We start from the raw sequence: 24,678 nt of genomic DNA on the forward strand, positions 1-24,678 counted from the left end.
AATGCTACAGTCAGAGTCCGTCATCTTGCAGGAATAAAGGATGTTTCCGCCCGGTTTCGAACCGGGGACCTTTCGCGTGTTAGGCGAACGTGATAACCACTACACTACGGAAACGGTTGTGAGTGGCTCCCACTGCCGACAGGTTGGGATGATGACGAGTTGGTTTGCGTTAGTTCACTGAATGTACTTGGAGTTATATATACAAGTCTGTAGTGCGGTATTTCTGCAGCGTGTATTATTTCATGAACAAGTAGTAATCACCTGTTTCTTATTTTCTATATTACATTTTTTCCTGGGATTCTTTACAAATATGTGTAGAAGTACTATAAGACATTGTTAGATTTCTGATGAGCGGTATAATACTTCTGTAATGTAATACTCTTGCACTTCTACAGTTATCTGTCATTTTACTAAATTCACGTTACAGGGAATAACATGTAGCAGACCTTAACATCTGATCGAATATAATAACATCTTATCTGCTCACTATAATATTTGAGCTGGTGACGAATTAAAGGAAAATAATAAAAAAAGTGACAGTAAAATTAGTAAGGGTTTGTATAAAACTAAGCACATGGCCTTGCAGTCTCGATAGACAAACACTGGCAGCAGAATGGGTCACACTGATGAACTCAGGGACTTTAAACATGGCACTGTCATAGGATGCCACCTCTACAACGAGTCAAGATCTCCCCGTTATTGTTGATATTGTTTCACTTTGTGATTTTTTCAACCTTAAAATCTCCTTTTAATAGGTTTGTCCGGGCCCTGGAATGAAGTTGTTTGCGTTGCACGAGTCATAATTTGACTGGCAGCGAATCTACTGTGCTGTTTTCCACATTGCAGTTCTTCGGGTTCACCAAACAAGAGAAAACCGTTATGTGTGTTTCCGCCCGGTTTCGAACCGGGGACCTTTCGCGTGTGAGGCGAACGTGATAACCACTACACTACGGAAACTCGGTGAAGAACTGCTCAGCTGAAACTGAATGTTAGGATATTAATAACAGTTATTATCCATCCATCCATTTTCCAGGCCGCTTCTCCATCAGGGTCGCGGGGGAGTGCTGGAGCCTATCCCAGCAGTCATCGGGCGGAAGGCAGGATACACCCTGGACAGGTCGCCAGTCCATCGCAGGGCAGACAGACAGACAGACACAGACAGTCACTCACACCCAGGGGCAACTTAGCACGTCCAATTGGCCTGACTGCATGTCTTTGGACTGTGGGAGGAAACCGGAGAACCCGGAGGAAACCCAAGCAGACACGGGGAGAACATGCAAACTCCACACAGAGAGGACCCCGGTCACCCGGCAGGGAAATGGAACCCAGGCCCTCCTCGCTGTAAGGCGACAGCGCTACCCACCACGCAGACTTTATGTCTGACACGGTCAGTTTCACAAAGTCTGCAGCGTGAAGATTTCTGGGGTGTATTATTGTTAATTTACAAAGGCAGCCTGTTGCAGCAGGACTGGGATTATTTTAAGAAATGCAACAGCGTTAAACAAGTGTCTCTAAATCAGTCGGAGGTAGAAAAGGCCGATCTTTAGCAATATTTCTTAAATGATAAGAAGCTACTTTAGTGACTGTGTTTACATACAGAATAAGAAAACAGATCAGTCTAATATTACACCCAGGTTTCATACTTCAGGTTTGGTATGCAAAGCTTAAGAAGCTTCTCAAAAAGCATTTTCTCTGAGTTTCTGAGTACCAAGGATCAGTATTTCAGTTTTTTTCTAGATTTAGTTGTAGGAACATCTACTGACAAATATCTGACACGCAGCTGGTTAGCCTGTCAAGAGAGACTTGATTTTCAAGAAGGAAATATAGCTATGAAAATTAATATTATGTTTCCTGATGAAAAAAGCAAAGGCCCTGAGACTGAACTTTGTGGGTCTCCACAAAAAACAATTTGTTGATTGATTTCCCAGTGAAACCGTGTATGATGCAGTACATCTCTGTGGAAGTATCTGCATTTGTCCAATTTCTGGACACATTTATTCAGATTTTTCTTTTAATTTGTCAGCAACCTCTGTTATTCGTTGGTCATCTCATGGTGTTCTTTTGTTTGTTTGTTTTGTCATGCTGAGAATGTCTTCCCCTAGTGGTTTGAAACCCTAATGTAATGCTTCGGTGTAGTTAAAGTTTATTTCCACAAATGTCCATAAATTCATTTTAAATGTTTTATTTTTGCTGATGTGGTGTTTTCTCTGAATGAACTTGTTCTGTTGTTCATGTTGTAATATTAAATAACTAACAGATTTTGGCGTAAACACCCCTGTTTTACGACACTTGGAACTTCATCAAGGTGATTGTTGCTCTTGCTACTGAGATACACTATGTTGCCAAAAATATTCACTCACCCATCCAAATCATTGGATTCAGGTGTTCCAATCACTTCCACGGCCACAGGTTTATTAGTTCCACTGAAAGGAGCTCTTAATGCTTCAGCATACCAAGAGATTCTGGACAATTTCATGCTCCCAAGTTTGGGAACGGTCCCTTCCTGTTCCAACATGCCAGTGCATAAAGCAAGGTCCATAAAGACATGGATGAGCGAATTTGGTGTGGAAGAACTTGTCTGGCCTGCACAGAGTCCTGACCTCAACCCGACAGAACCCCTTTGGGATGAATTAGAGTGGAGACTGTGAGCCAGGCCTTCTCGTCCAACATCAGTGTCTGGCGCTTCTGGAAGAATGGTCAAAAATTCCCATAAACCTACTCCTAAACCTTGTGGAAAGCCTTCACAGAAGAGTTGAAGCTGTTATAGCTGCAAAGGGTGGGCCGACCTCATATTAAACCCTATGGATTAAGAATAGGATGTCACTCAAGTTCATACGCTTGTGAAGGCAGAGAAGTGAATACTTTTGGCAATCTAATGTATATGATGATTTATTTAAAATAATTAAGTTGTACTCTTGGTGTTAATATATAAAATGGTTTATTATTATAAAAATGGTAAGAATGTTTATTAGTGGGTCGTTTTTTGTTTAAATTGAGACATTCTTACTTCTTGAGTTCTTCAAGTTAAAGTTACAAAAGAGAAAAACACTGTGTTTCCGCCCGGTTTCGAACCGGGGACCTTTCGCGTGTGAGGCGAACGTGATAACCACTACACTACGGAAACCTAGCTGCAGCACAGTGTCTCCGCATGGCCTGTATACGAGCTGACTGAACGAGACGTGGTAAACCGTACATCCAAAAAACCACGTGTACACTGTAATCCTCAGTGAGCGTGTAGTAAAGTAACGGCTGCTATAGAGTAGTTTACACATTGATCATGGGCAGGCATAGTGCATAAATACAATCAAATACAATTCATTACTGTTTTTACTATCTTTTTATTTTAATTACTTTAACTTTTTTGAGATATTTACTGCTACTACTTTAAATTACTCATATCAACATATCTGAAAATGTAAAGATGTGAGCCATTTTTAAACCAGGACTTGAAAATCTCATTTCAAGTACTACAAGAAGAGGCTAATACACTCTTTGAAATTTGACATACAGTGATAGTTTTACTGCAGAAACACTTAAACCAAAAAGGAGCCTCCTGCATTGGTACAACTCCATGAACAATTTCCCAATTCACACATTGCACCTATTCCTAAAAAATCTGATGCTTGCCCACAGTGCTCCTTACACACAACTGATGACTACCCCATGCCACCTGTATAACGTTTCTGGCAACATGAAACAGAGCACATCTCCATTTATCATATCATTTATTATATAAAGCAGTGCATCTGTCCTACGCTCACTGTTATTACTATAACAAAAAAAATATTCCTCTGAACTGGACAAAAAGAGTGGGACACACTCTTCACAGAATTCCTTAGGAAAAATGTCTGGCTTATCTAACAATATGCAATAGGCTGATCAAGCCTGGACCCCATTTACTACGTCACTATCCCATTAAATCCATTTACCATCTCATCAACATCTTAATTGCATACTTCTGCGCGTTTTATGCTCAGTTACACTAATCAGGTTTACAACTTAATCGTCATCCTTTGCTTTTTCTATATTATGCTGTCCTCACTTCAGACAGGATGTGTAGATAACTGAACATATGCAGACATTGACAGCCAGGCATAAAGTTTTCCAGCAGCTACATAATTTAATCTCAAATCCAGTAAATTATTGCATGCTAGTCACACTAAAGTTTGTAGACACCCCTTATGATTACTAAATACAAAAAGTAAATAATAAAGAGGATGTAATCAGCTAGGCCTAACTACAGTTATGTGATTTTACTCACCATTCAGTGAGAGAAGTGACAGTGGTGGGTTGAAACAAGACAGCTGAAGTTGGGATGGTCCTCTGCTGCAGCGAAGCCGAGACACTGTTCCAGGTGTGCACTGCAGAGTCTCTCCCTGTCCTGGTTTTTGATAATGTTCATTGAAGAAAACAATGATTCACAGACATAGATGGAGGAAAATATTGTAAGAAGCACATTACAATCATTCTTGTTTGCCTGAACTGGGGAACCATGTTAACCCTTTGATGCACAACGTGAGTCAAAGTGACAGAGTTTTTATTTTCATCAGTTAATTTTATACTACCCTTCAATGCGCAACATGGGTCAAAAAGAACCCGTATTCATTTCCTGAGTGATTTCATGCATGACTGAGTGTTTCTTAACAATTTTTAAATTTAATACAAGTTTATACAAAACATCAAGTATATACAAAATGACCCATGTATGCGTGTGATTGTACAAAATAATAAACGTATTATTTGAAATTTGTGACGCATGTGTGTATTAGCATAACAAATAAACATTTTTAAAATATTAAATGTATTATTGTTTGACCAAATCACTGCTATAATTATCTAATAAAATATATAATATACAATATATAATTTTTTAAACAAAATTAATATTATAATGTCTTTATTTTTATCACACTTGCATACAAGTGTGTAAACTATAGTACGATGTAGTTATACAAGAACTATTTTTGTTCATAAAATAAAAGAAGAATGAAAACAATAATTTGTGGAAATCAAAAACAAAATATTTAATGAACACTTGGAATATTAAATAATTACTGAAAAAAAAGCTGATTTCAACGATACAGCAAAGAAGCACTCACTCAGGCATAAAATAACAGGAAATGAATAGGGGCCCTTTTTGACCCATGTTGTGTGTTAGAAGGGATTTGCTTAGCTTGTGCATCAAAGGGTTAATCCAGAACTCACTCATGCTGTCAGGCTTCTGCTGCTCTTTGAATCAATCTGATTTTGACAATTTGAGGATCTCCAATTGAAGAGATGCTGGTCCTTAATACAACTTGATTCAGAAAATTTCATCCGATTTCAAAATGATTTATTCAGCTTGTAAATCATTACAGGACTGCTGACGAAAACCACGTTGCACAGTTATGACGGATTCACTCTTATTGAAGTGGAGAATGCAAAATGCTTTGTGCTCAGGGGTCGTCATCTCACAGACTGAAGGGAGTCATCTTCCAGTGACAGTCAGAAACTCTATGACCCCCTCTTTCAAGTGGTATGTGATTGGTTCCTAGGCGCCTTATGGTTGTAAAAATATGGTGCTTTGAAATCGGATGAATCTTTTTGAATCATCCTGTATTTGCCACCGTGAAGACAGTTACAGTTTGAGAATATAGTGCCTTCAGGATGATGTTGGAGGGTTGTTTGTGATCCACAGTTAATCATCCACCATCAATACTTGATCTCACTAGCGCTTCCGCTGCTGAATGTATCAAATTCTCACAGCAATGTTCCAATGTTTAGTGTAAAGCTTACCATGAAGAGTACAGGCAGTTGCTGCAGCAGAGGGAGACAAACTTCTTTTAAATACTCTTGACTGTGGAAGAAACATCAGATGAGCAGGTGTCCACTAACTTTTGGCCATATAGTGTATTTATAAGCATAAACACTGAACTCATAAATATTAACATAAATGTTCTCCCAGAGATGGGGTGGTGGTGGTGAGGCCAAAAGGCCTGAGATGAAAAAAAAAAAATAAAACATAACATACAAAAGTTTTTGCAGCTTAGTACCAACAGCTAGTTTACTGCCTCCTCGTTAACATCCATTGTTTACTGTACTTCATACTTGTTATTTTTTTCTGTATATTCTGTTCTTTATTAAACACGTCTGTGAAAAGTAGGAATGACAAGAAAGCTGACTTTGACTTCACTTTTGTCTATTCTATTGTGTCTATTGTTTTAATCAGACTATGGATTGAATGTATTTTTGTGTTTCGTTGTGCATTATGAGTAAGATGCTTTTGGCAGACATAGGCATATAGTACGTTTTGGTTTTGAAGAAAAAAATATACGTGTTTGAGTTAAAATATAAAAACTGCAAAAAAAATTCTACTAGTCTTTGCACCTGCATGACCTCATACTCTTTGGTCATTAAATAACTATGAAGAACTACAGTGCTGTGAAAACGTATTGGCCTCTCACCTGATTTCTATTACTTTTGCTAATTTGTTTCAGATCATCCAACTAATTTTATCATATGATAAAGACAACACTAGCACCACACTAGGATTCAAGCCAAGACTTTGGCCACCCCAAAACCTTCATTTTGTTTATTTTCAGTCATTTAGTGGTGGACTTGCTTGTGTGCTTTGGATCATTGTTCTGCTGCGTAACTCAACTGCACTTGAGCTTTAGGTCACAAACTGATGGGTTGACATTCACCCACAGGATTTTCTGATGTAGAGCAGAAATCATCATTCCATCGATCATGACAAGTCGTCCAGGTCCTGCAGAAGCAAAGCAACCCTGGACCATCACACTACCACCACGTTTGACTGTTGGTACAATGTTATTATATCGGAATGCAGTGTTAGCCCTACACCAGACATAACAGGACTATTCCACCATAGACATTCGTTGTCTTGGGGTCATGAAGATTTTTGTGAGATGTGTTTTTTGGATAGCTGTGGTTTATGGCTTGCAACTTTCCCATGGATGCCATTTTTGCCCAGTGTATTCCTTACTGTGGAACCATGTAAACTGACAAACTGAGGTAGGTGAGACATGCTGCTCTTCATCATCTGGGCTCTTCTGTGACCTCCTGGATGAGTGGTCAGTGCGCTCTTGGTGAAATTTTGGTAGGCTGGCTACTCCTAGGAAGGTTCACTGCTTTTCCAAGTTTTAACCCTTTGTCTATAATGGCTCTCACTGTGCTTCACTGGAGTCCCAGAGAATTAGCAATGGCTGTGTAATCTACACAGATAGACTGAACTCTTATCCAGTGACTTACAAGAAGTGCTTTTCACACGGGGCCAGATAAGACTGAACAGCATTTTCCTTACTAGGTCAACTTTGTCCAATATTAAAAGCACTTTCATTACCTGAAACATTCAAGGGTGACAAGTATGCAAAAAATGAAATGGGCAGGGGGAGGCTTGGTTAAAAAACAAATTTCATTATAAAAGGTGTTCTTAATGTAAGGTCTGTGTGCATGACCGATTTATAAAATTACAATGTTCACAAAGCACATACAGTTTAATACACGGGCACTACTGCCTGTACATCAAGTCGGAAATGTCATCTATGCACCCCTTTTGATTCTGATCTTACAAATCAATTTTGTTTAAAAAAAAGTAACAAAAACATGCATTCACTTTAAGGTGTTTTATAAATGAGACCCAGGATTTTGGCCTCTAATACAAAGTCACATCTTATAAAAGGTGGGCCATTTAGCACTTCAATTCATTTTCACACTACACAACAAACATGTACTTTTCCTGAGGAAGCTGGAACAGAAAACACCAGTAGCATCACCTTTGATATTTTGAGCACATTGCTACACTGATCACTTGAGCACAAGGCATATTGGCCAACCTTAGTTTTTTTTTTTTGTGGTTCAAATTGCATCCCGCCAAATGCATTTTAAGAAATCCATACTTGAGTTTGTTGTAAAGACAAGGTCAAGACAGTTCAGGGTGCAATTTTGTGGTCAGTTGTTGAGACTATAGTCTGCTCTTAGCTATGATTAACGTTCAACACCATAACCATGGACACTGAATAACTAAAAGTCAGGCTGCAAATTGGAAGAGGTAGATTTTGAACTGCACCTACTACAGCAAAGCAACTAATATAACCAGCAGGACTCCAGTGCAACCACCACTGTGACACCTCATGTGAAGCTACTGTAATTCCATGCACACTCTACAGCACTAAGTACCAGAATAACAGCTGCCAGCTTCAATGCAAATTTGCCATCACTCACTTGCTGGGGAGGAGGGGGGGGGGGGGGGGCACACAGTAAGTGGCTACCTAGTGACAAGATGCCTCATTAAAGTTATGCTAAATGGTCTAGCAGATGTGATGTCAGCATGTACTCAAACACCAAAACAAACAAAAAGACACAGGCACAACATTAACACTAGCATTAACACAACATTAACCCATAACCAGAATAAATTACAAATACAGAAAAGATGCACAGAAATATTAAACAAGGTTTATTTCTAACAATGTCAATGACACTAGAGGAATGAGATTCCAATAAAGGCAGAAAAGCCACTTAAGCTTAATCTTCATCAGGCCTGTAAAATTAAAACTTAATCCAAAATAAACTGAAACTTGACCAATGCAACACTACTCAAACGCTGACATTCTCTAGACATTTTACCGATACTGATCTAGAACCCCTTATTACCCCTCCATTACTTGGTGCAGGTTTGCAGACATGCAACTTGCAGCAACAGGAAATAGTAAATCTTGAAACACTGGGAAAAAAATCTCAAAAATGTTTTATTTCAAAAGCTCTGGTGGCTCCTGATTTTCATATGCTGTAAATCCAGTCAACATGTAAAATACAACCATACAATACATTATTCAAAAAAGGTACCAAAAAGTACAGTAAAAATTACACTTCCATGCCTGGAAATGTGGACAAAGAAAAAAAAAAAAAAAAAAAAAAAAGGAAAAGAAAAAAAGTGTGGAAAAGTGACACTGCTTCCCCATTCATTTGTTGTCCTGTACAAATGGAGCATGAGTCCCATCATACCAAAGTCCCATCTTGAGTGACCTCCTGCTGCTGTTGCTGCCATTATGGGTTCTTGGGATGAAAATACTTACGGCCTAAGGGGTGGAAAAAATGTGCAAGTGTAATTAAAGGCACAACAGGGTAGCAAGATAGGGCATGCTTAATGGCAAAAAAATAAAGTAAGAAGCCAGGGACTGATTAGAATATGAAGGAGGGGGTGGAGGGGGGTGGGGGTGGAAGAAAGGCACCAGGTGCTGTGCAAAGCCAAGTAGCCCATTGCATTTTATAGTAAGAGCCAATCTCTAAAGCATGTCCAAAAAAGCAATTGAGCAGTCATCAACCCTTATTGATCAAGTAGTGTAGTTGAGATGCATCTTTTATAAAGATTTTATTTAAGTCCAAATTAAGCTCCAGTTGCTAAACATGTCCCGTCTTTACTATTGCCAAGGAATTGGAACACAAATTTCCATTCAGTTAAAACATGAGTTGTTGGGACTTGAATGAAATCCAGTAAAAGCTAACGCCTACATTTGACCATTAAATGAAACACTAAAATGCATACCTGCACTACACGTGATCAGTATGGCTTGTAGCTACTCTGGTGGCCTCCACGTCTTGGAGTTTTTCCATAGCTTGTATTGCCCTGGTCTGGAAGATGAGAAAGAAGGACTGAGCGCTTCTGTGCAAAGACAAGATAACCATAGTGATCAAGCAAGCAGAGCAGGTAGTCTTCACTTACTGTAGTCATATCCACCACCGTAGCCATAGTAGCCAGAAGAATAGTCATAATTGCCATAACCCCCATAGTTGCCATAGCCTTGCTGACCACCATAGCCATAGCCTTGACCACCATAGCCCTGGTTCCAGTAGTTGTTGTATCCCTGGTTCCAATTCTGGTTTTGGCCTGAGGAGCAGAAATTAAGCCTTAGGACCCAGTAGTGCCAGTAGGGTAAGTTGACAAATTTCACAAAGACTAGTATTAGAGTTGGATCTGATGCAGTTTAATGGAACTGCACATATCATTTAAGAAACTGCAAATGGTGACCAATTCTTTCTTGGACAAGTACATGCAGTCTTTTCACCGACATCAGTACATAGACTCCTAAACTTGCGCATATTAGGAGGAGTCCAAACATTGGCACTCCATCTCAGCAGGATCAAATGCAAATCCAAGCTTTACAGTACTGAATTTACAGAGAAGACCATCATAATCCTGTTATTTTACTTACCACCACGACCCCTGCCACGTCCTCCATATCCACCACGTCCACCATACTGCTGTTGCTGGTAAACTTCCTTGGGCTGAGCAATTTTAATCTCACACTGAAAGAACAAGGCATACAGGATACTTCAGAACAAATGCACTCAATAACTAACAAGTAACTGCACTGGACATAAGATCGTCCTTGATTACATTGCTTCCGCCAACATTGTGGTATTTCTTTTCCATGATTTTCTTCACAGGGGATTCCTCCTTATACGTAATGAAGACAAACCCCCTCCTTTTGTTCGTCTTTGGATCCGTGGGCAATTCAATAGCTTCAATCTGAGAAAGTAAAACAACCATTAGTACATGGATAGATGCACTAAAGGTTCACCGGTTAAAGCTTGCTTAGAAAAATGCTCACCTCCCCAAATGCCCCAAAGTACTCCCGAATCTTTTCTTCAGTTGTTTCAGGATTAAGGCCACCAACAAATATTTTTTTAACTGGATCCTTCTTCATTGCCATTGCTTTCTTGGGATCAATGTGTCTACCATCTAGTCTGTGTTCCTTCTGCTGCAACACCTGTAACACATCTTTGTTACAAACCAGCCAAGGTACAGGGTGTCCAATAACAGCACACATGGATCATAAATACCTTTTCTACGCTTGCAGCTTCTTTGAAGAGGATGAATCCAAACCCACGCGATCGACCAGTATTTGCATCCATTTTGATGGTACAGTCAGTCACTTCCCCAAACTTGGAGAAGTAGTCCTTTAGATCTTTCTTGCTTGTATCCCAGCTAAGTCCACCAACAAACATTTTTCTGCAGAAAAAAGTTAATAATTCAATCTGCATATTCCAAGGCAAAACATTTACTACCAACACATGCCTAAAGTGAATAAACGCTGTTGGAACTCAGGTTTGCAATAAAAGGTTTAAAGTACCATCACGCCACCACCCATTTTGATCACTACCAAGAACCCAAACAGCTACACCATGGCACCTACTAAGGATGTAATGATACTGTCTAGAACAAAAACCCATTTGAAAAGTGAAGAGATGCATCAATAAGCCACCGTTTCCACCAAGGGTCTCTTACCTTCACTGGAGAAGCCTAGCCATTTACATGCTTACTATCCTGCTGTGTGTCATTTAAAGCCCACCTGTACTGACCAGTTTCACTCCAGGACAAGAAACTTTGCAACCCAGACTTCAAACAGAATTTACACACACAAGTTATTTTATGGAGCACATTACAACACCTGCAGATCAATGAATAACAAACTTTGACCTGGAAAATCATACCAAACCTAACTGTAGTTACACCTCTGTGTTACCATCCCTCGCCACTCAGCTCACTGCAGTGATGCTTATGAAACCTCCAAATCATCTCCAATCACAATGTCTACAATGAACGCCGTTCAACCAATGGCGCTGAAAGGCATCCAGGCCTGGCCCATCCCCCATACAAAAAAAGCTCATGGCGCCAACAAAGACCACTCGAACAAAAGCCCCCAAAACAGCACTTCCGAATGTTATTATCAGCAACTTCATGAGTTTCTCACCCGGCATCCTCCTCGCCCTTGCTGGCGTCAATCTGTCCTCCATCTCCGTTCTGAGATTCATCCTGAGCCGCACAGTCGTCGCCCGCCTCGAGCTGCTCCCCGGCGCCGTTCAGCTCCTCTCCGTTGCCGTTCTCGGAGGTTTCCATGAACTGCTGCTCAGCGTCGGCCATTTCGAGTGTTTTATCGCCTTTCAGTGCAAAAGAAACAACAGCGATGTTTACAGGTTTTAGAGAGCCCCTTCACTCCGCAGTGTTGGTAACACGCACGTCGGTAAGCTAAATAGGTGTGATCCAGCTAACGTTACACAGCCGGCCGGGTAACACTTTCAGCGACAGAACTGCTTAAAAACCAACAGGCTACTCAAAATAAGTGCCAGTTTCTTATCGTCATTAGTCAATAAGTCTGTGTGAAGCTCTAACCTTTCTCCAGGCGAAATGTTATCCTTTAACTCTCAGCCTCACATCAGACTGGCGGCTCGTTAGCAACATGCTAAATACAGCTAAACAATACTAGGCGCTAGATTAGCTAGCTAGCTAACCGGGTGCAAACCGAGCCGCTTCGCTACGCGGCCAGGCTCGCCGAAAACGCGCGGTCCGGGTCTAATCTCAAAAATACATCTCGCTAACCACACAATTCTGCACGAGCGAATCGGACTGAATCCCCGTGCCGGCTTACCGTCTGCGCGTCCCGAGCTGCGACTGCTCCCCAAGATGGATTCTCACTCACACCGCCGTCTCGTGGCAGCTTTTATAGTGCCGGATGAAGAGCCGCTCAATAAAACACCATCTGATTTGACAGACAGGAGTTCACCCCAACGGAACTGTCATCCCATTGGTCAGTCCCGCTGCTTCCCTTTTTTCATGCGCACTTCTTTCTCCTGCTCAAACCGCGAGTTCACACGGGCACAAGATGTTCCAGCTGAGTCGAGGATTTCCAGCGTGATTTCACTCGGCAGCAGCTGCATAATACACTCCTGTTTAACACGATATACATACAAAGCTTGCACATACAGGCGCCTGTCTTGGACCTGCTGAAGCCAAAATACATTCAGATTAGGTTACAGTAATCTTGTAAACAATAAAAATGGGAATTTGGTCTCACTCAGTTCATCATACAAAGCTGTAAGGAGAGAATTATTAAAACGAATAATCGAAACCATCACACACAGAAAAAAAATCAAATATGAAAAAGACTGTAGAAGCTAATCAAAATATTGATTTTAAAACTGAGTGAATTTATTCTATCCTAAAAATGATTCTTAAATAGTAAGTCACCATTTTTGTTTTCATTTAATAGGGGCCTAACAATACAAGGCCCAAGACTCAATTTAATTCACAGTACTTGGTCTAGTTGAAACAAATTCTGGACTAAAAAGGATTTTCAGTGGTAAATTGAAAAGAGTATTTATGTTACAATTGAGAAAGGGGCCTTACAATACCAGGCCTAAGACTTGATAAGGTACAACAATTTGTTGTTCTTACAATTGTTTAACTCAGAATTCAAATGACTTTGGATGATTTCCCAGACATGGACTAAGTCTAGTCTTTGACTAATTTGCAGTGCCAATAGTAATTCACACAATTAACAACACTAGAACTGAAACGCAGGAGAGATGCAGGAGTGAGTTGTTGTTGATGCCGATTATGTGCATACATTGGTGTTGAATGGCATAATTAATCAAATGTCCATTCATCACTATGTATTGTCACAGTGATTTCATCATGTTCAATAAACAAGGCCTGGGAGTTTGTCTATGCTAAGTAGCCTGTTACTGTTGAAATAGCTAAGCTGTTCAGTGTTTTAATTAGGTTTTTAATAGGTTTCACACTTTCACTTAGGCAAAATATGGAGTTCTTTCAGAACTGCCTGACTCTTCTCCATAGTCATTTTTGTGTTTACAAAGGCGTTCTATTCAGAGTTAAAGCTATTACTATATACTATAGCCTGACAGAAATATTTAGGTAAATGCCTGATACACAGCTACAGAAAATAAAACAGCTTGAATGAACGCACACTTGGAAGAAAGAAAAACACATCTAAGCATTTGCAGCTTTATGTCTGCATAGCCTTGGGCAAAATTCACACACAGCTCAAACTGATTTGACTGACTGTATGCGACTGCCTTCTTCAATGGACTGTATGGGTGAAGTGTTCAGACAGGCAGTAGGCCCATTAGCATTTACTGGCATGTTGCACCAAAAGACAACTCAAATCAAGTTCTGTAGGATCTTTGTTATTCAGATATTAAGGAAATGTGCAGACATCTGGAGGGCCAAAAAAAAAACCCAAAAGGTAAAAAAGCAGACAATCTAGATCTGACCAGTTTTGTTACACTGAAGCTCTATCACCCTGTTGGTAGTTATTAACCCTGTGATCACACTGTCAGATAAATTATGAAAGAACACCTAGGGCACAGACCCTAGACAAAGATCAAGCCAAGTCTTGGACTAAACTGCAGTGCCAATGGAGGCGTGTATGGAAAGAGGGTGTATAACGAAAATGCAAAAGAGTAAATGCATTTTTGAGAAAGGAAGACTTGTTTAGTGTAAATCTAATATGCTTCATTTAATCAAGTGCTAATCAAACATGGCTCTGTTCACTCTTAGGATTAAACTTTAAGCATTTGCTGCTTGATGTCTGTCTCAAGCGAACTGATCACAAGTGTACGAGACATTCACACTTGGCATTTTGATGCATCTCTGATGTGTTTGAACTGCTAATACAACTTGTAAACAAACAAGAGAGGGGACCAGTTAAGCTTCACACAGCTGATCGTGTCAGATAACATACAGCTGACTGTGTACAGATAACTGTTCTTTGTTGATGTCTGGGGTGAATTATGCCGCTTTAACTTTCACAGAACAAATGTTACTTGGTCATGTGCATCACTGACCACCTCCAAAGGTGGTTTAAGCGATCAGATCACAACTGGTCTCTGTGACCTATTGGACCCGTTCACACAAGTAATCGGCGCAAGCTGCTTACTATCAGTTCACCTAACACGTATGTTAAGGCCAGGTGTAAAGACGCCTTCCTATTTTCCAGAGTTCAATCTTTGGTTAAAGTGATTATGTTCACATTCATATGTAACAATATATTTTCGTAAGTTACATGTTAACAGCATATCAGGGCAAATTAATGTGATGAAGAAAGAAAAAAATGTTTCCATATTTTATGGCACTATTAAATGTATCTTAAGGTAGGGTTTAAATGAAAAAGTGTTAAGACGTCAGAAGCAAGTTCAATGTGTAATTTTATATTGCCTTGTGATTGTTGTATATGTGAGAAGCATTGCTTATTTTAATATTAATATTAAACTGCAGGTGAAAATTAGCCATCTGGCTAAATTTGGCACATTTACATCATAATTATCTTAACATGTACATTTTCAACAAATATAAAGAAAATAAGTGGAGATTCCTCATTTTACCATTAATAAGATTTGCTGAACATTTTAATTACAGACTTTTTGTTTAAGTCAAAGTGCTATTTTGGGGTTATTTGACCACAAAAAGCAAAAGCTCAACTAAAAAACCTACCCAAAGTTCAACTCCCACCACAGCACATTTACAGTCAACATGAATAAAAAAAAAATCATAAACTTTCCTTCTGTACCATGAAGTACTTTTAAATGAAAAGTGCTATCAGGGACGTCACTGAGCTAGAAAATTTCTGTTTGTTTATAGGTGGGGTTGGTGGGAAATGGGTTATCGGGTACCACTGCTTTTCCCGCCCACTGGTTGACAACCAATACATGACATTTTAGAGGCAGGAAACAGTCATTACATTATAATTACAGATTAGAGAAAAAAAATGTCTTTTAATCACTCAAGGTATAGCAAATGCAAGCACATAAACTATTAAGATTTATATATATATATATATATAAAAAAAAGCCCTCGTAAAGCTGACATGAAAGAAGGCTCAGCTCTTTCCTCTCTGTCACCAAAATGATGCCCATGATGGGCACTGGTTAATGGTCACAGTTCTCCTGCAAGGATGTTGAGATGAGCAGTTAAAGCCGTATTTGGCTTGGAGAGCAAGCCCCTCATTCCTTACAGGTTGGTAGCGGTCATGACAGTAGGTGGGAATCTGCTTCAACTATAATTTAGGAACTGAGTGAAAACAGGTCAAGAATTAAAAGGAAAGGGGGAAATATATTCTAATGCAAGTACAAAAGCAGTTGCTCAAAAAAAAAAAAAAAAAAAAAAAAAAGCTTCGGGCATCCTTGCGCCACTTTTTTTTTTTTTTTTTTTTACACTTGCTAACAAAATATCACTATCTGATTATCTTTGCTAGAAAACAAATGCATCTCTTACTCAACTGTGTACATCTACAGCTAACTGTAAATGCTTAAATACACCACTAATTTTTTTTTTTAAATCCAAAGCTTAACATGAAAATTAACTGGACATCAATCTGGAAAATCACAAATGGACAACAATCAAAGCTCAGAAAACAATAATGGTTCTGAAGACAAACTGCCATTGAATGTCTGTAAATAAGCTAATCACAACTTGCCTCCATTTAAGCTGAAGTCCTACCCAAGTGTTAACCATACAAAAAGGTGCCACTTCTGAAGTTACTTTGTTGACTGGACAGACATAATGGACGATATATGCATTAAGTGTGGACAGACATTTCTGGGCAAGTGATACAGACCACTTAGAATAATCAGCAGCTGTATCAGGGACATTTCTTCTTTGCTGGACTATTAATAAAGGATTTATGTTCCAAATCACTTAATTTGTTCATATATTACTAAGGATATATTATTCTGCTTTAATGATTTCTGATATGAACATGTGAAATTTATATTGCAATAAGTCATTCTTGCAACATCTAAAATACTGAATCTCTTAATGCTGACAGTTGATTGTGTTTCTTAGGTGATCATGACTAACAAAGCATTCTTGTTCCAAGAACATCAGTGTTGATGTTTTGATGGAATTTGCTGAATTTGAGATGTATTTGTAGAGCACTTTGAGTAGGACTGCAACTAATGACAACCTACATATTCAATTAAATCGGTTCATTATGGCTTTGGTTGTGGTTGAGCCTTCACCATTTTTTGCTGTGTTCATTTACTAGATGCTCAGCCATGACAATTCCACAGGCCAGGTAAGCTGTTTCTCATATCTTACAGAAAATTATATCTCTAGACCATGTTAGTGTTCCCTTATTTAACTTGAGTCATACTCAAACCTGAACTAGGGATGCACTGCTATAGAAATAAATGGTCCAATGCAGATATTTTCCACATATCTACAGATACATAAACAAAATTTAAAAAATTATTACAGATACAATGATTTCTATAGGGTTACAACTGCAGGAAAAAAGAATAAATGCACATATTTTACACAGTAAAATCTCACTGGCGATCATTTTGTTACTGATAGTACGGATTAGTTTTTGCAGCCTTAATTTTGAGCATAAAATGAACTGTTGTGATGAACTGTATTTCTGGAGAGGTGGGTGAAGAGTATTCCAAGTGAACAAAATCCTGAAAAATGATTTAACAACTTTAACAAAAACAAACAAAAAGTAATGTAAAAAGTGCCATTCCCCCCATTCTCTGTCTCACACATTCACACACACTTCAGCGTACAGTACAATTTCATCCCATCCATTCATCTTTTTTGTTCTTCCGAGTGTTCAAGCGCGCATGTGCTCAGCAGCCCCTACACTCACTCAGGGTGTATGGACCCAAACTAACCAAATAAAGAAATGACTTTCTGAAGCATAACAAAAACAATAGACATTTCATCAATTAGCATTAAGTGATAACATTAACAGGACAACAGAAAAAAACACTAAAGATAACAAGATACCAAATGATCCGATTTTTATTACTTTATTCGTTTTTTTATCCAAGTTCCATTCTTAGCATTTTATTCTTGGACTTAAAGGTGTCTACCGGGTTCCAATGGTAACCTGCCACACTCTGATGAGGTTGTCAGTGTAGCCAGCAAATAGAGTCTGAGAAAAACAAATATGAAACAATATGTTTAATACATATGCTCAGGAGCTTAGCCAAGAACCTTTATTTACATTTAACCATATACCAATAAAAACTTTCTAAGCTTTCAAGCCTACGTTTTCACTTGAGCATCCACTGCCCCCAACAGGAAGACCAAGTGCCACACACACTCCAGCACATGCTCTCACACATCACTTCAAAGCACAGTTTGCCCTGTGTGAATTCTTACCTGTCCATCAGCAGACCAGGCCAGAGACGTGCACTGAGGAGGCTCAGCCTTGCTGCTGGTGCTGATCACCTCCTGCCTCAGCTCATCAACAATGATCTTCCCCTCCAGATCCTGTAGGAATCACCAGCAACATGCCATGACAGGTTAGGGAGGGAGGAAGGGGGGGGAAAAAAAAAAAAAAAAAAAAAAAAAAAAAAAACCCCACCACACACCTTTATGGTTTGAAAGTGTCCAGACAATAAAAAAAATGTTTGGCCTAGTTTTTCATTTAATGTGGAAGACAATAAGAGGTCAAAACAAGTGGAAAAATAGGAATTCTTTGCAGAAAAAAGGACACATTGTCAAAACAAGTGGAGATAAAAATAGTAATTCTTTGCGGAAAAAAGGACACATTGGGGATGAGGTGATCTGAGGACAGTGAATTCTGCTGTGTTATTCGAGACCACTGATACTACCCCACTCACATAACATTTTCCAACAGTGACTTAACAAGTCTATGGACAGGGCATTGATGTGCAAAATCTTTCAAGCTAGGCCCCTCCACTCAATATGAAAGAAGCTTAATAATTTGATAATAAATTGATAATCTGAATAATGCCTTAAGAAGCAAATATGAGCCAAATGGAATATCCAGCTGAACACTAAATAATCTAACCAAAACTGCATGGATGGAAATGACTGGACCCCCAAAATGTTTTTACATAAAAACACTAACAATGTAAGATGTGGAACAGAGCAAAACCGAAACTAAAGTTGAATGTAATGAGCACTTCAAACTAAAGAAAATAACCAGGTGAAAACAGAAATCTTTGAAATGCCATTAATAAAATGTGACCAGACAGAAATCCAAAAGAATAACAGACAGATGTCAGTACCCAGATCTTGATGGAGGGGCCAGTGGCTGCACAGAGCCAGTATCGGTTGGGGCTGAAGCAGAGGGCGTTGATTATGTCACCACCATCCAGAGTGTACAGGTGCTTGCCCTCATTCAGATCCCACAGCATGGCCTGTCCATCCTACAAGAGAACAACAACAAAAAAAAAAGTCCAAACAGTTTAAAAAAAAAAAAAATCTAAGAAAACGCTTTGAACTGATGGCACACCTTGTAAAACAAAGCCCAAAGGCTGCAAAAACATTAGGAGGGAGAGGAACAGGAAGAGGAAAAAAAAAAAAAAAAAAAAAAAAAAAAAAAAAAAAAAAAAAAAAACACTTTACAAAGATTAGTGGTGGTAATTTGCACCTGTTCTCACAAAACTCAGACAGAAGTAAAGGCAATAACATCAGTGGTTAAAGAACAGCATTACCTTTCCACCAGAAGCACACAGAGATCCATCAGGGGAAACAGTGACTGTGTTCAGAAAGCCAGTGTGACCAATGTGGTTGGTCTTCAGCTTGCAGTTGGCCAGGTTCCACACCTGAGGGGAAAGACCACAACTGCACTGCCAAAAAGCTACAAATTTAGAAAAGACACCCAACACTTTTCAGTCACTGAATCACAAATAGCACCATATTCCTACTCCGGGCTAAGAAATAAGAAGCATTCTATCATTTTGCACTAAAATTCACCAACGGTCTAGCACACATACAATGACAACTTTTTAAACTCTCTATATCCTGTTTTAGAAGAATAACTGTTCTCATGTACATACAATGTTCTACATCCATAAGTAAAGTAAAATCATTTATACCATTTTGCATACTTTGCTTTACAATTCAGGTGCACTTAACAAATTACACTCATTTTAATTAAACACATAGCTGGTCATTGCTCTATACACTGATGACCACTATATGTATGTATGTATGTATGTATATAAAAGCACACTATTATAATTCATCACAATATGATATAATATTTGTACTCACTTTGACCATCTTGTCCCAGCCACAGGAGACGATGATGGGGTTGCTGCTGTTGGGGGAGAAGCGCACGCAGGACACCCACTCTGTGTGGCCCTCATCCTGTGTACAAATGCACTGTAAGAGCTCTGAGAACTGCCTGAATCTGGGTCAGCTGCGCTTAAACCTGTGCCTGATTTACAAGATTTAATACAGTCCATTATGCTTTGTGTGTCTGACCTGAATGGTGTACTTGCAGACACCCAGGGTGTTCCACAGCTTGATGGTCTTGTCCCGTGAGCCGGACACGATCTGACGGTTATCAGCAGAGAAGGCAACGCTCAGCACATCCTTGGTGTGTCCAACAAAACGACGGGTTGTGGTTCCCCTAAGTGAAAATAAATAAACAAATAAGGGAAAACGGCTACAGACTCCTGATTGTACCGTTAGGCCATATTCAGAACACGCATTCCAAGAACCTTTTCAAAAGAGATGAAAAAGTCACCAAACAAATATTTGCATCTAAATGTACATATATTTTGTTGTTTGCCCTTTTCATCATGAACATTTTGCACAATGTATGGACCAATAAAAATGGTCCATAATTATTTGGAATTGAATTGCAGTATAACAACTGGTATTCCTCACTACTAGTTCCTAAATCCAGGCTCAGCCCAGAAACAGAAGAGCAGGAAACCACTGCACTCACTTCAACAGCCAATTGATGTATAGCACCCAAGACTTCTTTAACTGATTTTGATCTTGCAGCAAAGCAAAAGACGACAGAAAAGAGAATAGACCCTGTGCTGGTTTGTGCGGTCTTGACCCAATGCGCCCCTTCTCTGTATATAACTCACGTGGTGAGATCCCAGAGCCGAAGTGTGCCATCCCAGGACCCAGAGAGAGCAAACTGCCCATCTGAGGAGATGACCACATCACTGACGAAGTGTGAGTGTCCACGCAGGGCACGCTGGGGGACACCATAGTTAGTCTCATCACGGGTCAGCTTCCACATGATGATGGTCTTGTCTGCAAAAGAGAAAAAAGAAGAAAAGCTAAAGGTCTTGCTCATGCTGCCAACTCCTCACTATAAATACAACTATAGGTTAGCCTTTCATATATACAACTCTACTGTTATTGTAGTTTTCCACATTACTTTGCAAGACCTCACTAACATACAAGGTGTCCCACAATAAACACATGAAGAGTCATTCAACAGGGTGAGACGTGTGTGTAGCACAGCCCTGAAGACGCCAGAAAACGGCACACATTTTAATCTAGAGCTCAGGAAGACGCCGTTTAAACCAAAGCAGATAACCGTAATGGAACCTCTTCCAAAGATCAGCAGAGTCTACCATTTAGTGGGCAATGAACTGAGTTAGCTACCTTTGGTTTTAAGTTGGCATTTCGACAACTGTCAGTTGTAAGTCGTGTACTGGGAACTGCGCGTTAAAACATCAGTTTACGGTGATATTACAACTTGTTTGTACTTTCGCCTGCAGCTTAGCAGTGAGAGCTCAGCGCTCTGCCACATCCACTAGCCGGCACAGTGACATGGCGCGGGCCGCTTACCTCTGGAAGCAGAGAGAATCATGTCTGGAAACTGAGGCGTTGTGGCGATTTGGGTCACCCAACCGCTGTGGCCCTTTAGGGTCCCCCTTAGGGTCATCTGCTCAGTCATTTTGGCTAGTTTACACCGTGCCTATTAAGGTGGATGGCTTTAGATTGAGTCGGAGGGCTGCAACAGCCTAGCTACTCAACGGTTTAGGCACAGGAAAAGGACCGCCAAGCCACCGGAAACAAATCTTAACACAAGAGGCCGCGCTGTTGCATTCTGGGAGTTGTAGGATTTTTTGAATGCGGCCGGATTTCATTCGCTGGAACACGAACGAGCCAGACTAAAAGCCGAGAGAGCTACATTTGAATTAGATTAATCTTGAAAACTGATTCACAGTTATTGTTCGTTACAGTAAACGTTATTGCTATCAAATAATGACTCAAAGGGTATTACAAGTAGATTTAAAAAGAAAACAAACAAAAAAAAACTACAATTAGAGTACCTGCTCATAGGCATCTCGGCATATGAACTGATTGTTTTAGGCTCTGTTGTATGCGATAGATGATGTCTGTAATGCGATAGATGATAAACTTCAGAAGTCAGAGGAGTGACCCACAAAGTCTACGATCTGACCAGGGACAAAGCAGAAAAAGAGACCCGTTAACTAAATGCTAATGACTATACTTTTGTCGTATAAATATTAACAGAAGTATCATCGTTTAAAATATCAGAAAAATACACTTTACTAGTGCACGAAAGTTACTGACGCTCTGCTAATCCCTCTGTACTCGTATGTGACCCTCACTGCTATACATTTCACTCCTGTCGATGAATGAGTGTCTGTCTTGTCTATAAGATTCAAATCAACAGATTAAAAAGATGTTGGCTTAAAGAAGAACATAAAACTTCACCCTGTTTCCGCCCGGTTTCGAACCGGGGACCTTTCGCGTGTGAGGCGAACGTGATAACCACTACACTACGGAAACTCGGTGACACCCAAACGGTTTGGCCACCAGTTGAGTTGGTGGCGCTCTGTTAGCATCTTTTCATCTGCGCGCAAACTCGCTCCTGACACAATTTCGGACTCCTCGAAAGTTAAATACAGCAAATATAATAACTACAGAGTTAACACAAATGCGTTTAAGTGCTCAAGTTGTTAAGTAAACATGCTTACACTTCATGAACTGTGCTCATAAACCAACGCCAGCTATAGAACAAGCCTTTAGTACTTACTAACAACTTGAAAAGACATGAAACCGCAAAAAATGTCCCCGAAATTAGTTTGGTAGCAGACCAGCAGCCAGGGTTGGCATGTAACGGAAGTCTTGAGGACACATATCCAGAATACAGATATATGAAGTATTCAGTCCAAGTAGATAGTAGCTACTATTCAGAACTTTTTAGGGGGATACTTTTAGAATATTTACTCATTAAATAATAAAAAAAACCATATAATCACAAAAGTAAAATCATCAATGATTGTTTATTAACTTGATTTAGAACCACGTGTATCAAACATACTCCTTAGCCATTTTCTGTAAGAGGACCTTAATATACAGCTTCTTAACAAACGCTGAAATTAGTAGATTAATAAAATGTAATCAGTTATTAATCTCAGTGTTACTGAGCTCTGCTAAAGCCTGAGTAGACTGATAATCAATGTAATGATCAGATATTAATCTCAGTGTTACTGAGCTCTGCTAAAGCCTGAGTAGACTGATAAATCAATTCGATAATCAGTTATTAATCTCAGTGTTACTGAGCTCTGCTAAAACTAGAGTAGACTGATAAATCAATGTGATGATCAGTTATTAATCTCAGTGTTACTGAGCTCTGCTAAAGCCTGAGTAGACTGATAAATCAATTCGATAATCAGTTATTAATCTCAGTGTTACTGAGCTCTGCTAAAACTAGAGTAGACTGATAAATCAATGTGATGATCAGTTATTAATCTCAGTGTTACTGAGCTCTGCTAAAGCATGAGTAGACTGATAAATCAATGTGATGATCAGTTATTAATCTCAGTGTTACTGAGCTCTGCTAAAGCCTGAGTAGACTGATAAATCAATGTGATGATCAGTTATTAATCTCAGTGTTACTGAGCTCTGCTAAAACTAGAGTAGACTGATAAATCAATGTGATGATCAGTTATTAATCTCAGTGTTACTGAGCTCTGCTAAAGCCTGAGTAGACTGATAAATCAATGTGATGATCAGTTATTAATCTCAGTGTTACTGAGCTCTGCTAAAACTAGAGTAGACTGATAAATCAATGTGATGATCAGTTATTAATCTCAGTGTTACTGAGCTCTGCTAAAGCATGAGTAGACTGATAAATCAATGTGATGATCAGTTATTAATCTCAGTGTTACTGAGCTCTGCTAAAACCAGAGTAGACTGATAAATCAATGTGATGATCAGTTATTAATCTCAGTGTTACTGAGCTCTGCTAAAACTAGAGTAGACTGATAAATCAATGTGATGATCAGTTATTAATCTCAGTGTTACTGAGCTCTGCTAAAGCCTGAGTAGACTGATAAATCAATGTGATGATCAGTTATTAATCTCAGTGTTACTGAGCTCTGCTAAAACTAGAGTAGACTGATAAATCAATGTGATGATCAGTTATTAATCTCAGTGTTACTGGTCTCTGCTAAAGCCTGAGTAGACTGATAAATCAATGTGATGATCAGTTATTAATCTCAGTGTTACTGAGCTCTGCTAAAGCCTGAGTAGACTGATAAATCAATGTGATGATCAGTTATTAATCTCAGTGTTACTGAGCTCTGCTAAAACCAGAGTAGACTGATAAATCAATGTGATGATCATTTATTAATCTCAGTGACTATGTTAACATGCAAATATTTTTGCCAATGCGATTGAATACAATCGGATTACAGATTCAGACTGAGGTGTTTATTCTCACTCTATTCAACAATCTGATGAAAATCTTCGTTTACATTCTCACTACAAGTAATCCGGTGCAGAATGACGCGCATGCGTGGAGCAGCGCTGAGAATAAACGTTACCATGACAGCGAATATCACGTGATGTCCAGTCGGCGCGAGATGAGTTTCCAGTTGGCGCGTTTGTGTTTTAATGGCTTTAAACTGATGTACTTATAAAGGAAGCGGAGAGAGGAAGACGTCGTGCTCAGAGACACATAAGCTGGCCGTCCGTCCCCCCGCCGTCTTTTAAAGCTCAGAGTATAAACCTCGTCTCCTCTGCAGACCAGCTTCTGCTCCGCCATGTTGAACGGTATAAACGTTCCGCTATGACGCGCCGCGCATGCGCAGCACGTCCTTACACGGTCC

At 39.5% G+C, this 24,678-nt stretch overlaps 2 protein-coding genes and 4 non-coding genes across 7 annotated transcripts; all 6 read right to left on the bottom strand.

The window, feature by feature from the left end:
• Positions 1-41: 41 nt before the first annotated feature.
• On the bottom strand, positions 42-114 carry trnav-aac. The gene has a single exon. It is a non-coding gene; the product is annotated as a tRNA-Val (tRNA).
• A 770-nt stretch (positions 115-884) lies between these two features.
• Positions 885-957, bottom strand: trnav-cac. The gene has a single exon. It is a non-coding gene; the product is annotated as a tRNA-Val (tRNA).
• Positions 958-3,051: 2,094 nt separating this feature from the next.
• On the bottom strand, positions 3,052-3,124 carry trnav-cac. The gene has a single exon. It is a non-coding gene; the product is annotated as a tRNA-Val (tRNA).
• Positions 3,125-7,610: 4,486 nt separating this feature from the next.
• Positions 7,611-12,838, bottom strand: LOC108441033 (heterogeneous nuclear ribonucleoprotein A/B-like). Of its 2 annotated transcripts, XM_017720300.2 has the most exons (9): positions 12,432-12,824; positions 11,757-11,943; positions 10,846-11,014; positions 10,614-10,772; positions 10,400-10,531; positions 10,215-10,308; positions 9,725-9,889; positions 9,548-9,633; positions 7,611-9,080 (listed from the first exon to the last, which is right to left on the bottom strand). In XM_017720300.2, the coding sequence occupies exons 2-8, from the start codon at positions 11,924-11,926 to the stop codon at positions 9,563-9,565; spliced, it is 960 nt and encodes a 319-aa protein (XP_017575789.2). In that variant the 5' UTR covers positions 11,927-11,943; positions 12,432-12,824; the 3' UTR covers positions 7,611-9,080; positions 9,548-9,562. The 2 variants fall into 2 exon arrangements, with proteins under 2 accessions (XP_017575789.2, XP_017575790.2); XM_017720301.2 differs by lacking the exon at positions 9,548-9,633 and having other exon boundaries at positions 12,432-12,838.
• A 4,749-nt stretch (positions 12,839-17,587) lies between these two features.
• On the bottom strand, positions 17,588-21,598 carry LOC108441034 (receptor of activated protein C kinase 1). The gene is made up of 8 exons (XM_017720302.2): positions 21,380-21,598; positions 20,665-20,836; positions 20,048-20,195; positions 19,835-19,930; positions 19,273-19,383; positions 18,844-18,984; positions 17,969-18,079; positions 17,588-17,738 (listed from the first exon to the last, which is right to left on the bottom strand). The coding sequence occupies exons 1-8, from the start codon at positions 21,486-21,488 to the stop codon at positions 17,673-17,675; spliced, it is 954 nt and encodes a 317-aa protein (XP_017575791.1). The 5' UTR covers positions 21,489-21,598; the 3' UTR covers positions 17,588-17,672.
• A 680-nt stretch (positions 21,599-22,278) lies between these two features.
• Positions 22,279-22,351, bottom strand: trnav-cac. The gene has a single exon. It is a non-coding gene; the product is annotated as a tRNA-Val (tRNA).
• Positions 22,352-24,678: the final 2,327 nt, after the last annotated feature.

This window comes from Pygocentrus nattereri, chromosome 16, assembly GCF_015220715.1.
Source record: "Pygocentrus nattereri isolate fPygNat1 chromosome 16, fPygNat1.pri, whole genome shotgun sequence".
Lineage (NCBI taxonomy): Eukaryota > Metazoa > Chordata > Actinopteri > Characiformes > Serrasalmidae > Pygocentrus > Pygocentrus nattereri.